General features: G+C 37.6%; 1 protein-coding gene across 1 annotated transcript in view; it reads left to right on the plus strand.

Annotated features, from left to right (window-relative positions):
- Positions 1 to 15,707, plus strand: part of fndc3bb (fibronectin type III domain containing 3Bb) — a 126,882-nt gene that overhangs the window by 55,719 nt on the left and 55,456 nt on the right. Inside the window, exons 4-6 of the mRNA XM_056450266.1 lie at positions 3,822 to 3,898; positions 12,367 to 12,598; positions 13,847 to 14,119. Coding sequence (XP_056306241.1) covers positions 3,822 to 3,898; positions 12,367 to 12,598; positions 13,847 to 14,119 — 582 coding nt within the window. The remainder of the gene's footprint in view (positions 1 to 3,821; positions 3,899 to 12,366; positions 12,599 to 13,846; positions 14,120 to 15,707) is intronic.

Consider the following 15,707-nt stretch of genomic DNA (forward strand, 5'->3'; position numbering starts at 1 on the left):
ACACTCGCGTCCTGGTGAAACGACCCACACACATCGCTATGTACACACACCCCTCCCTCATCCAGTCTGCTCAAGAAACTCATGTGAAGCCCCTTCAATACAAGCACAAACAGGGTCTTATTCTAGCCCGCTAGCCGGAGAGATACTGACCCCGCTATTGACTGATGGGGGAAGAAACTGTAAAATTCATCAGGGTGATTTACCTCACCGGAGGTTCCTGCGGGTCTGGATGAGGGACGGCGATGTCTAAAACAGCTGGAGGCCCTCTGCAGCATGGGCCCCGGATGAGGGTCCACAGTTCGGGCTGCATCTGTGGGCTTTATATTCTGACAACAAACAGTCGGTGTGGTGGGTGGAGGGGTTTCATTCATCGGCATCTCCCGTGAGAGTCATAACAGAAGAGGGTTTGTGTGCTGGCGGTGGCCCATTCTTCCTGTGGTGCACCAGTTGGACCTGATGGCTCAATTTCGACTATGTTGACTGCGGTGAAGCCATAAACAATGCCTTAAACTGTTTGTTTAACCCAGTGATGTAGTACCAAAGAGAGTTCAGAGGGACGGTGGGGCAAAAATCTAAATTACTGGCCATTTTGATTGCGATTACATTTTGAATAATTGTCCAGCCCTATGCTACGGTCAAGATACCTGTTTGATATTATTTAAGCTTTGTGACATGGACATGGTGTATTGTTTTGTTTGGCAGCAGCCGTCATTTTTTTGTAACCTTAATGAGCTGGGTTTTTTTTAATGAGCTGCTGTAGCTCATCTGCGTCACGTTTCAACATGTTATACATTCAGAGATGCTATTCTGCAAAACCGTTGGACCTTATGGCTCAATTTCGACTGTCTTGACTGCTGTGAAGCCATAAAAAATGCCCTAAGCTGTTTGTTTAACCCAGTGATGTAGTACCAAACAAAGTTCAGAGGGATGGTGGGGCAAAATCTGATTGTATATTGTTTTAGAATTACAAGTCAATACGATTGCGATTTACATTTTAAACAATTGTCCAGTCCTATGCCATGGTCAAGACACCTGTTTGATTTTATTTAAGCTTTGTGACAAGGACGGGGTGCATTATCTTGTTTGGCAGCAACCTTAGTTAACCGTTTTTAGTTAACAGGAGTTGCAGCAGTGTGCTTTTCTGCTGCTGTAGCTCATCTGCTTCATGTTTTAACATGTTATACATTCAGAGGTGCTTTTCTGGAGAACCATTGCACCAGTTGGACCTTATGGCTCCATTTCGACTGCTGTGAAGCCATAAAAATGCCTTAAGCTGTTTGTTTAACCCAGTGATGTAGGACCAAACAGAGTTCAGAGGGGGGTGGGCCAAAAATCTGTTTGTATATTGTTTTAGAATTACAAGTCATTATGATTGTGATTACATTTTGAACAATCGTCCAGCCCTATGCCATGGTCAAGACACCAGTTTGATATTATTTAAGCTTTGTGACATGGACAGGGTGCATTATCTTGTTTGGCAGCAACCTTAGTTAACTGTTTTTAGCTAACAGGAGTTGCAGCAGTGTGCTTTTCTGCTGCTGTAGCTCATCTGCTTCACGTTTCAACATGTTATACATTCAGAGATGCTATTCTGCAGAACCACTGCACCAGTTGGGCCTGATGGCTTAAATTTGACTGTGTTAACCGCGGTGAAGCCATAAACAATGTCTTAAACTGTTTGTTTAACCCAGTGATGTCGTACCAAACGGAGTTCAGAGGGATGATGGGGCAAAAATCTGATTGTATTTTGTTTTAGAATTACTGGCCATTATGATTGTGATTACATTTTGAAAAATCACCCAGCCGTATGCCATGGTCAAGACACCTGATATTATTTAAGCTTTTTGACATGGACATGTACATAGTTTTGTTTGGCAGCAACCATCATTTTTTTTGTAACCTTGGTTAGCTGTTTTTAGCTGACAGGAGTTGCAGCAGTGTGCTCTTCTGCTGCTGTAGCTCATCTGCTTCACTTTTCAACATGTTATACTTTCAGATATGCTTTTTAGCAGAACCATTGCTCCAGTTGGACCTGATGGCTCCATTTCGACTGTGTTGACTGCAGTGAAGCCATAAAGAATGCCTTCTTTAACCTAGTGATGTAGTACCAAACAGAGTTCAGCGAGGTGGTGGGGCAAAAATCTGATTATTTACATGGTTTTAGAATTACTGGCCAATTTATTGAGTATGCCGTTCTAGTGCCAGCCAGGTTGGACCCAATTTTGGCCTTTTTAACTGCCTTAATTTGTTGAAGGATTAATTCAACAAGGTGGAGGAAACATTCCCGGGAGTCAACGCAGTTGGTGGAGATTTGTCTGCTGCAATATGTGAAGCTCCCATTTCAGCAGCACATCCCAAAATTGCTCTTTTGCAATCATATCTAGTTGCATTTAATTTAAATTGATGATAAAACTGTTTCCAGATTTTGAGTGAAGAGCACACAATTGAATAAGTGGTATATTTAGAGGGTTGTCGTTAACGGGGGTCAAAAACAAGTGCAGTTAATGACGATGAGATCCTGGAATTGGCTTTCATCGTACACCAATTGATATCTAAGCTGTTACACCATAGATACATTTTCTGGATATTAGCTGCCCAGTAGTAGACAAGAAAATTTGGGAGTGCAAGTGTCTAGATGCCATTTAAGTGCAAAAGTAACCCATTGCCATGGTAGGACTGGGAGATTTATCAAAGGCAAGTTCAGTGCAGTGTCATAGTTCACTGATGAGCTAAGCAAAATTGGTTTTAAATTCAAATTCGGTTTAATCAATACATAATAACATAGAGATAATTGTTCGGTGGTATTATTATTAGTCGAGCTGAATCAATGAAATCAGTTAAATCTTCTGTTTATTCAGCAACCGCTATGGTATTTCCTTTGTTTTTCCATGTTTCTTTAGGTATTTGGCCTGTACTCACTAAAGCCCCGTCTGACCTTTAGAGGTGATTTACTGCTGACCACACTGTTCTTCCCTGACAAGATGTGCATGTCTCAATCACGTTTGCAATTTTATTATGGATTATCTCCCAGCCCTATGAAATGGCCAAGGTATCAGTTAGAAATTATTTGAGCATTGTGACATAGACTGTGTGCATTATCTTGTTTGGCAGCAACCATCACTTTTTGTAACCTTAGTTAGCTGTTTTAGCTGACAAGAGTTGCACCAGTTCTCTTCTGCTGCTGTAGCTCATCTGCTTCATGTTTCAACATGTTATACCTTCAGAGATGCTTTTCTGCAGTAACATTGTTGTGTTAGTTACTGTTGATTTTTTTCAGCTTAAACCAGCCTTGCCATCTCATCTGACCTCTGGCATCTGTACAGAATGAAACCAAAAGTACAGCCGCTCATGTATCAAATATTTATATATTTATTTTATAGACAATTCACTGTAAACTCTTTGTAGATCAGCAATTTCTGAAATTCTTGTTAGCCATCTCATAATCAAAGATTTCCAATTTGCCTTCTCCCCATTCGGGTGCTCAGTTTAATCTTTACCAGATTGTCTTGACAACATTTGATTGGCTGATATGATATTTGTCTTAATAAGTGTGAGTGGATTGTGTAAGTTAGACATACTATATACCCAGCTTTAAATGTTTTTGGTGGTAATATAGTTCACCTTTTGTAACGCTATTATGATTATCTATTGTACTTGTACATACCATATAACTAACGCATTCCTGTTTCTCTGCCGGTTTCTTGTAGCCCCTGGAATTTTCTTTGCTTAGCCATTGCATTACGTGATGGAATGAGGGGGTGGAGTCAGCTTTGTGTTTCTGTTTGATTGACGCCATTCTTCTCTTTTTTTTTCTGCTTCAGGGCCTGCTGAGGTTCCCATGATGTCACCAAACGGCTCCATTCCACCAATCCACGTTCCTCCCGGCTACGTCTCTCAGGTAACCAGCAGGAATGGGCCAGACCTGTGCATCTGGGTGGCAAAAGCTCTCTTTTTACAATGAGAATGCGATTGCAGCCCTCACAGGCAAAATATCCCTTTCTGAGAAACACGCTCACAGAGCATACAACCAAACAAACAACTGAGCCACAAGCAGCAAATTCCCAAGTTGTCCGTCTTCAGTGAACGGTGTCAGGCGAAAGTTTACTAAAGGTCATCTGTGGTGACATTTCAGTTGAAAGGTCAAAAAACCTCAGCGTAGAGGGCAGGAGAAAGAGTTTGATTTGTGGGTGTAATAAATCAGTGGGGGGTTATAATGGCACAAAGGTCACTTGTGTAAATATGATCTATTAGTGCATTCCACTTGAATGTGAGGGGCAGGACCGGTCCATTTTTGGTGGGTCGCCTGTTTTTTTGTCTCTTTCAACTTTCCAGCAAGATGGAAACTTTTTAGCCAAAGTGCATCAAAATGAAGTGATAATAATGCCCATTTGCTGTGTAATTGTTGCTGGTTCCACAGAAATGATCGGAAATGGGTTTTATTGCACAAGCATGTGGCCTCATAAATGGGTGTTTTTTTTCCCCATCATTTGTTTTACTTCTACAGAAGACTATAGAATACACAAGATGTGTATAGTTTTGAATAGGGAAAAGTGTAACGGTCAATATGGCAAATGAAGCCCCACCTTCTAGTACAGGAGCCAATCAACGATTGTTATAGGCTGATTTTCAGAGTTTCTCCGACGGAAAATCTTGGATGAGATGTGTGCTTTTATGACAGTTTGGTGGTCAACAGATGCACTGAAATAGAAGCAATATGGAATGTATCAAAGTAATGATTGAAATCTGCAATTAAATGAACTAAGTGCACTTGAAAACAAAAGTTTTTGGTTTTGTAATCTGTATGAAACGAACGTGAGGTACAGTCCAACCTGTCAAATGCACATCACATGACAGCAAATACTCAAACACCCACCCACAAAGAGTCACTGTCATTTCTGGAGGAGATTTGTCATCAAGAACAAGTTTTGAATTATATCAGAAGAGCAGCAAGATCAGACGATCATTATTCATAGGATTATAATGTGTAGAACGACTATAAATGAGGTTGGTGTTGTGATCTCGTTCCTTTCAAGTGCACATGCGCTTTAGCTCTCGCAACCTGAAAAAATGCCTATTTTGTTTGATTCGAATGTTTAGAAACTAAACTTATGAGACGGTTGTTTAGTTTCATTGGTGATTTAAAATGTGTAATGTAATCGTAAGCTTGGCAAATAGTTTTGGAGAGTTTGATGTTTCCCCTTTCAGACAGAATGTCCAAAAGGCGTTTCAAAGATGGCCGCTGAGTGAAATGACTTACCTTAAAGGGATTTTGTTGCTTTTTTTGCATAGAAGCAAATGTATCATCAAAATGTATTCATTGTTCACAAATATAGAAGCAGTAAGTTGTTTTGATGCTTATTAAATTACTGATATTTGATACATATCAAAAGATTTGATCTGGCTTTATTTTTTAATAGTGAAGCAGAAACATTTGGGATCCCACTTGTATGCTGATATTTGAATAACTCACTACTTGAACCAGGACCATCTTGATTTCCCAGGTCTTGCAGAGGAGAACTCTGTTTTTTATTTAAAATAATTTTTGTTAATATACAAAGTTCAATTTCTGCTGTCGTCACTGTGCTGACCTCAACGTTTAACTAGGCTGCCTGCAGGATTTGAGGTCAGTGAGTTGGTTTCTCCCAAGCGAACTGAACAGAATCTTCATCTTCCATGCATACATTCCTCCACTGGAATGCATTTGATTCCCGTTCCATTAAAAGGCCTTGTTTACGTTTGCATTCCTGCCCTTTGTTTAAAGTGGCACCGAACGTCTGTGGTTGCCTCGTAACTACTGACACGTTGGATCTGGATCAAGTCGAGCACTAATGGGACGAGCTTGAGAATTGTTTCGAGCTGCTTTATTCTGAATTAACTGAAAATCATGATTATTATTTTTTTGTTTAAAATAGATCACAGTTCTCCCACGATTCTCCCATGGTTCTGATAACTTGGACAACTTAACTAAATAATATGTAATATACAAACGCGTTTTATTCAGTTCATTCTTTTGAACCGATTTTGAACACTGTTAATCCAAACACAGTTTAGTTTTATAAAATTGTGACAACCCCCCCTCCCCAACCCCCCCAAACAAACATGCAAATTACTACAGTATGAATGAATTCAAGGTGGCACGGTGGCTCAGTGGTTAGCACAGTCGCCTCACAGCAAGAAGGTTGCTGGTGTAAGTGAATTGAATAAACAAAGGGTGCTTTCAAACCTGTAGATCAATTGTTTTGTTCCAAAGCAAGGATTAAAATTGTTACAATCTTTATTTTTGTTCTTGGTGCGGTTCACTTTCCCAAAAAGTTTCTAAACAGACCAAAATAGTAAAATAGTTAAAAGTCATGTTCTCGTAAACTCTCCTCACTTTGGTCAGAGTTTCAGGGTTTATTTTTTAGACTCCTACGGATATGACAATGAGAAATGAGACATTACAAGCGAAAAGGTGCCCTTTCATTTTGAATAGTGACACCCACAGACATTGTCACCAGATCATGAAGCAGATCAGTGTTGATTTTTATTTCGAAGGGTTATTGTAAGACTAAAATATGGAAAAAATATCAGATGCTAATTTTGGTCAATTTTCCTAACAGATAAACAGCTCTCAGTATGCTTTCACTTTCGTATTCAACATGAAATGCACATTTACCGGTTAGAACGATGACATGCCATATATATATTTATTACTTATCCATAATACACTGTGATATAGCCTTGTTCGTTAGATTGTGTTGCTTTATTTCTACAGTTGATCTCCTTCAGGGATTGTTTCAATCAAGCCGAGACCACCTCATTTAAGCAGTCTCGGACTGATGATGTTGGCGTGGATCAGAGCGCAATTGCTGGATTCACATATGACGGGAGAAACGCACCAAGTTCCAAAACAAATGTGTAGGAGTGAAAGCACCCTACATTGCTCATAGTGTATGTGTGTGTGTGTGTAAATGTGAGAGTGTATAGGTGTTTTCCAGTAATGGGTTGTGAGTGGAAGAGGATTCGCTGTGTAAAACATACAGTATGCTGGAGTAGTTGGCAGTTCCATCCCACTGTGGTGACCTCTAGTAAATAAGGGACAAAACTGAAGAAAAATAAATGAATGAATTCACCGTTTTGATTTGTTGAAAGTAAAATAAACATATGCAAATCCCAATTATTTATAATCAAGATTGTCTGGGTGTTTGAAACCAGATTAGGGCTGCCAACTCTGCCATTATAAAATTAAGGTCAGAACTAAAAATTATCTGTATTTTTTTATTTATTTAAAAAAAATATATAATTTTTTATTCAGATTCCTATACTGAATCTTTATTTTTTTTTTAAAGTTAAGAAAAATACTAAAGCTACAATTATATGGCGATAATCCATAAAGAAAATACCAACTAAACATTTCTGAAAACAGCTATTTGGGGTGTGAAATTTCATTAAATAGTCTATAAAGGGAACCCCCTTCATACATTCTTTAATCAAATTTCCCACCTCTAATTAAATACTTATTATTTTATCCTGTTTTCTTCGGTCATCACAAACAGTGAGCTGCTCTGTCTGTCACAGTAGCCGATTCTTGTTTCTGAAATCATGCGTATCACAGAAAATCATGGAAATTCAGAAGTATGAAAAGAAGGCATGTCAATATTTGCTTAACTGGTTTACATTAATACAGAATATGTTTTGTTTTTCTGTAAGTGCTCGTGCTTCTACATGTGCTGTCAGTATAGTATATCCGTTGTCAGTCTTCACCTTTGCTTTTTCTCGGTTAATGCTTTGCTGAATAGAGTTTGTATGCAAGTCTGGAAAAAAGATCAAGGCCCCATCCCAATTCTACCCCTTCTTTCCACTTCCCCCTACCCCTCGGTTTTATGTGTTCACGTGAAGGGGTAGTGCTGTCCCAATTATGCATGGGCCGGTTTGGAAAAGTCAAGGTTTTAAAGCTGCCGAAATATTCTGCTATACCGTTTCTATGGTATATGTAAGAGTATTTTTTATATTTTGTTTAGTTTTTTTAGGACAACAGTATCTCCAGCAGAAAAGATATTTAAAGATGCCAGATAACAGTATCGCGCTTTCACGGTTTTAAGGTATTGTGATTACTGCTCTAAAATATATATTTTTTAAATGTCTGGGTAAAAAATAAAAACCTTGTTCCTCTTTGAACACAATATATTTTATTTTGAGAAATATCAGGCTATTTCCCAGTGATGGGTTGCGGCTGGAAGGGCATCCGCTGCGTAAAAACATGCTGGATAAGTTGGCGGTTTATTCCGCTGTGGCGACCCCGGATTAATAAAGGGACTAATCCGAAAAGAAAATGAATGAATGAATGAAATATCAGGCTAAATAATTCAAATGAATCATTGACTTCTGCAGTCTTTGTTAGTTTCAAAAACGCACATATGATTACAGTTTAAAATGGCATCTTTGAATATCTTTTCTGCTGGAGATACTGTTGTCCTAAAAAAACTAAACAAAATATAAGAAATACCCTTACATATACCATAGAAACGGTATAGCAGAATATTTTGGCGGCTTTAAAACCTTGACTTTTCCAAACCGCGTCTTATGCCTAGTCCCAATTGTCTTTTGTTTGAAGTTGTAGGGGTAACGGAAAGGGCCATACATCCCTTCAAATAAAGATTTTGCAGGACCACACTACAAAGAAGGGGTATGCAAAATTTCCCTGAATACAGCAGCAACATGCCTGCCTACAAAAAAAAGTATTTATAAGGAATTTTTCTAAAAAAATAAAAACAAGCATCTGGTTTATTGCATTCATAACAGCATTCATTTCATGGTTATGATCTTTGAGGGTGCACTCAATCTAGGCTATCCGAATCATGCCAAGACACGGTTCAGTTGGCCGGTGTCACGCTTTCACTCTATAAAGAGGCGCACTGGATAGCAGGAGTTATCAAAACCATGTATTTATATACAGTATATACACTTACAAGGAACTGAAAACATAGAACTCAACAGGAACATCCAAATGCTCACAAGGGTGTGTGGCAATATATATTACTGGACGAGGGACAAACTCACGGGTATAAATAAACTAAACAAACAAACTCAAGGGTATAAATAAACTAAACAAACAAACTCACGGGTATAAATACAAGGGACATGATTGAACTAATAGCTAACAGTGGAGAAACACAGGTGAAACTCATGAACATTGATAAACGGCGGGAAAAAGAACAAAGGAATCACATAACTTAAACACAGAGCACATGGAACACAACACAGACACCTGACACCAGCCCTGGCCCAGTTCGAGGAAGTGTGCCAGAGTGTGGTTTGGTTGGGCTTTGGCGTGGTACGCTTGTTGTGTGAGTGCAAAGCGTGCCTGAACCCGAAACTAAAGACACAGTGAGTGGGATAGTACCACTCAATTTATTTGTGGGATAGTACCACATAATGCCAGCTAGCTCTCTGCAACTCTCATTTGGTTGCCCACTGAAGCTAAGCAGGGCTGCGCCCGGTCAATACCTGAACGAGAGACCACATGGGAAAGCCAGGTTGCTGCCAGAAGTGGTGCTAGTGAGGCCAGCAGGGGGCGCTCAACTTCCAGTCTGTGTGGGTCCTAACGCCCCAGTATATTGATGGGGACTCTATACTGCTCAGTGAATGCCATCTTTCGGATGAGACGCTAAACCAAGGTTCTGGTTCTCTGTGGTCGTTAAAAATCCCAAAAATGTCCTTCGAAAAAGAGTAGGGGTTTAACCCCGGCATCCTGGCCAATTTTGCCCACTGTCCTCCATCCATCATGGCCTCCTAACCATCCCCATATCATAATTGGCTTTACTACTCTGCTTTACAATCAGCTGGTGTGTGTTGTGCGGTCTAGCGCAATATGGCAGCCGTTGCGTCATCCACACTGTGTAAATGTGTAAAGTGCTTTGAGTTTCTAGAAAAGCGCTATATAAATGTAAGGAATCATTATTATTTGCTCAAATAAAAACTCAACAATCGTCTCATCAAGACTTTTTCAGAAAAAGAAAAATAATTGTGTGAGATTGATAACGGCAGCCATAAGAGAGAACAACGTCAAATTTAGGCCCAATCCCAATTGTATTTTTGTACCTCTACCCCTTCCACTAAGCCCTTAAAACCAAGTGTGAAGGGGAAGGGCTTCAAAATTGACCCCTAAGAATTAGGACAGCATTACCGCACCTGCACACGTCATCATGTCTTCGCGATCTCTTGCTTCATATGAGATCAGACGATGTAGAATAACTACTGCTGTAGTTATTCCAGTTGTGTTATTTTTTGGTATTTATCTTCAGGAAATCACTGAAGGCATATATTATGTTATCATAACCATCTAATGTGGCAATAAGATCGTAGCTATACTGTGTGCATTTACACCCTGGCCGTATTCATCCATGTAAACACACGAAAACTACGTTAACATTATGGCAGACACTGTAAAAAGCTCATTCCCAGCCACTAGCCTTTTTTGACAGGGTATTCGAGTGTCATCCAGTGTCAGAATGTTGTGGGACTGCTATACAGGAGTTATTGTTATAGATTATAGATTGCAAAATGTAGCGGTTTTTATTTTAGCATTTTTTTTAAGCATGACGGTTAAATCATGAACGCGGTTATGAATATATTAAAACATGTGTTTGTTTGTTGTAAAAATTCATAATAATGACAAAAAAATACTCATTTTTGGATTTCCTTACTTCTGGGTTCAGCAATACTGCCATTGTGGCTCGTGTATTCTGGGTAATTTTCTCACCCGTTGGTTTCGATTGTGGTCCTGAAAAATCTTTATTCGAAGGGGTATCTACCTCTTCCCCTTAGCCCCACGCCTTCAAGCTAAAGAGAATTGGAACACCCCTACCCCTTGACGTGAATGCGCAAAACGAGGGGAAAGGGCTAAGGGGTAGAATTGGGATTGGGCCTTACTGTCCCATCCATAGACACTGTGCTAGAAACACCTTGCATAAGCAGTAATTCTTTTTTTGTAATTTGATGCAAATATGATAATGCTTACGTAAATACATATAAATGTACACAAGTAAAAAAAAATCTAAATTTAAGATGCTGATGATCATTAAATGCGTCATACCAGTCTTGTGAAAAGGGTTCATAGCTACTGCAAAATAATCCACAATATATTTTCAACTCTAATGTACAGATAATTGCACCATAACTCGATTGACTTGTAGAATAGGCCAGTGTGTCAAAAAAGTTAATGTTGTTTTCTTGTGGTTACATCTATTAATATGATCGCTGTATACATACACAGTACAGTTTTGTGCTTCTTGCAACATGCTTCAACAGTCTTAATAGGACGCCTACCTTGAGGAAACCCTGAGGCTCTTACGATTTCAAGCGTTCATCCAAATACAGCACAAAACAACTTAAGGAGTGAGTAATCTGTTAAACGTGCTTGTGCTTTCTGGAATGACTACTGCAGACGACATCTCCTGTGACGTATGAGCTAGTGACCAAAGATGACGATATGTGCACGTGTATTGGTGCCATCCCTTTTATAAGTGGAATATTTTTATACATACTACTTCGCACTTTGTTTGAGAGGACAAGGGGAAGGTGTAGACGGGGGTATAAAATAGAATTAGGATTGGACCCAAGTGTCTTGATCAGCACTGCTGTTGTTTCTGATGTATGGTTTAAATGATGTATCAGTCAATAAATGGGACAAGGCAGGTCACATCAGGAATAAATCTAATTTATGGGACATCCTGACCAATATGCTCAAAAGAATTGTTGCCAAATCAACAACATATTGTTGCTTAGCAACACTTTAGCAGCCACCTAGCAACGCCTTAGTAACCACCTAGCAACCAATCAAATCACCCTATCAACCACCTTGCAACCAATCAGAACACCTTAGCAACTACCTAGCAACACCTTAGCAACTGCCTGGCTACCAATCAGAACACCCTAGCAACCCCTTAGCAACCACCCAGCAACACCTTAACTACCACCTAGCAACACCTAAGCAACCACTTTAAACCCCCTCTCAACTGCCTAACTAGAAACATGCTAACCTATATGTAGTTATGACTGTTTTAAACTTCTTATAAACTACAATTATTTAACCTTTAAATCTACTTCAAACTTTCAGACAAGGCTTTCTCAAGCAACCATAAAGTTTGTCTACGAACTTTGCTTTTCTAGTTTAAATTGAATTATTGTTTAACAGTGTATGGGAATGTTTATTCATTCATTTATTTTTCCTTCAGCTTAGTCTGTAATTCATCAGGGGTCACCACAGCGGAATGAACCACCAACTACTCTGACATGTTTTTTCACAGCGGATGCCCTTGTATGGCACTTTTATTGAAACTGCGATCTTTTATTGAATATTGTTTGTCTTGATTTATCTGTTTTCAGGTTCTGGAGGACAACACAGGCGTGCGGAGGGTCGTCGTCACACCTCATTCTGAATGTTATCCTCCCAGTTACTCTCCAGCTTTATCCCCCAGTCACCACATTCATCCTCAATACCTGACACACCCTCACTTTATCCCAGCCTCACACACGTCATACTATCCTCCGGTCAGCCCTGGTGACGTACCGCCACACCAGTTTTACCAACACCGCCTTCCACCCATATACCCAGAAGGTAAAGAATCAGATGTAAAGGCTCCTGGTCTTATTCAGTTAGTTCAACATATTTCAGTGAGGATTGGCTGCTGTGTCTTTGTGTTGAAGCTTAACCGTGTGCTAAACAAGCACAACTTGAAAGTGAAATACCACACAAAGCTATAAAAACACAAGCTGTTCAGACCTACACTGGCAGAGAACAGTATATGTTATATGGACTTTCGATCGTGTTCTGATTTTTTTTGTAGATTAATGTAATTTATACACCATTTATAAAATGTAGTATTTATTATGCTTCTTAATCATTATTTTATATAAAACATTGTAAAGTAAATACATTTAATCCTGTGTCTTTTTGCTTTTTTGAATACAATTTTATCTTTACAAACTAACATTTCAGTTTAATGCATGAAAAATATTTTGAATTGATTTTAATTTAATTTCTAATTGATTATTTATATATATATATATATATATATATATATATATATATATATATATATATATATATGAGAGAAAGAGATATTTATATATATATATATTTATTTATATATATATATATATATATAGAGAGAGAGAGAGAGAGAGATAAATATCTCTATATATATATATATAGAGAGATATATATATATATATATATATATATATATATATATATATATATATATATATATATATAGAGATATATATCTCTATATATATATATATATAGAGATATTTATCTCTCTATATATATATATATAGAGATATTTATCTCTCTCTCTCTCTCTCTATATATATATATATATATATATATATATATATATATATATTATATATATACAGAGAGAGAGAGAGAGAGAGAGCTATAGATATATAGCTATAGAGTATACACACACAAACAAATATGCATACATATATATACACATATATATAGATATAGATATAGATAGATATAGATATAGATAGATATAGATATATATAGATATAGATATATATATATATATATATATATATATATATATATATATATATATATATATATATATATATATATATATATATATATATATGTACATATGTGTATATATATGTATGCATGTTTGTTTGTGTGTGTATACAATTGTTTCAGAATATACATAATTTGACTAGAATAAATATTGCATATTAAATATATGAATAATTGTATGTTGATTTGCTCGTGTGAGTACACAGTGCAGCAGTTTTTGCTTTGTTACACATCCACTGTTCTTTTTGTCATGTAATTATGATCTTTGTCTTATCTCAGAGATCATCCCGCTGTACAACGTCTCCACTTTTATGGGTCATGAGGAGTACTGCAAACCTCCACCCAAGAAGCTAAAGCAACCTGTGGAGCGCACGCCTCTCAGTCAGATGAACATCCCAGTGTCCAACAGCTACAAAAACAGCACAACGACCACCGCTAATGGCTACGGCAAGAGTCACGGTAGCCCTGGAGGAGGAGGAGGAAGCCCAGGCAACAAGAGGCCTGAGAGAAGAGCCAGGGGAAGCCCCAAACACACAGACACCGACACACAAGGTGAGCCTCCCACAAAGGCATCTCTAATTTAAAAAGAAAGAATTGTCACCATTTACACCCCTTCATGTGCTGCCACACCTGTAGGACTTTGTTTTCTGAACATAAAAGATGATATTTTGAAAAATGCCATTGACTTTCATAGTATTTACTTCTGTGGATGTCACTAGACTAGATCATTTTAAAAGCGAAAGCGAGACTGTGGTTCAAAGAAACCTGGAAGTATCACCTTAAGTCACAGAGGAACAGCGTCTCCGATGGCGTATTGATGTGTATCTTATCAGCGAATGAGTGACCCGAAGGTCCGTTCTGAATGAATAGTGAAATTAATAAGGGATATTGAACCTCATTTTCAGCTAAATTAAGGGAAATGGCACTAGTTAGCTAACGTTATCTTTACCAAACACACCTTTTAGATAGCATTAATCAAACTCAAATTAATGAACTGATTCTTTCACTATATTAGACTCATCATGCTACTAAATTTTTGTAATGAAAGGTCATCAGTTTACTGCACTTCACCAATGTTTAGATCATCGCGGCTTTAAAACGCTCCAGTGTCCGTGTGTCTGTTTGCACTCGGTGAAGAGCGGTGAACTGATGACCTTCACGACCAATTACAGTCATTTCTGTTGAGCACTGCTGAATACTATGGCAAATCAGCTGTTTAAGAAAAGCGCTCAAAAGCGCTTAAATGTTAGTGGGGAATGGACGTTTTTAAAATTTCATTACTGGGATAATATTAGTACAGACAACACGAGATCGTGCTACAGAGGACTGCATTGTTTTATCGCTCAGAGGGTTACATAGGCTGAATCAGGGAAGCATCTTCATAGTGTTTACCTGGTGCCATGAATTGAACCCTAGGAGGACACCTAAGCGTATTACTCTTAAAGACATTGTGATTTTGTTTGATCCCTAATATGCTTTCAATTGAATGATATTAAAGTGATGTTTACACCATAGTTGCACTTTGAAATTGCGGCAACAGCTGGAGGTTTGTAACCCACAGCATGTTCCTATGAACCTATACTTTTCCTATGGGTTTCTTCCCACTGTGGCCTCGTTTTTGTTAAAATGGCGGCCGTGTGAAATAAGCGTATGGGTACAGATCCTCAAAATTCATCAAAATATGTTTCGCAGAATTCAACAGAAAAAGAAAAGTCATAAAAGGTTTGGAACCACATGATAGTAGTGCTGGGCAAACATTTATGTTTATCGCATCCCAAATAAGTCTTTGTATTGACATAACATATGTGTGTACATGTATATTGCGTACACATAAATGTACTGTGTACATTTATTATGTGTATGTAAATCACACATGCATGCATATATTTGAAAAATGTTTATTAATGTTTAAATATGAAATATAATATATATATATATATATATATATATATATATATATATATATATATATTCATATATATATATATATATATATATATATATATATATATTCATATATATATATTCATATATATATATATATATATATATATATATATATATTCATATATATATATATATATATATATATATATATATATATATATATATATATATATATATATATATATATTCATAT

The sequence above is a fragment of the Danio aesculapii genome, chromosome 24, assembly GCF_903798145.1.
Source record: "Danio aesculapii chromosome 24, fDanAes4.1, whole genome shotgun sequence".
Taxonomy (NCBI): Eukaryota; Metazoa; Chordata; class Actinopteri; order Cypriniformes; family Danionidae; genus Danio; species Danio aesculapii.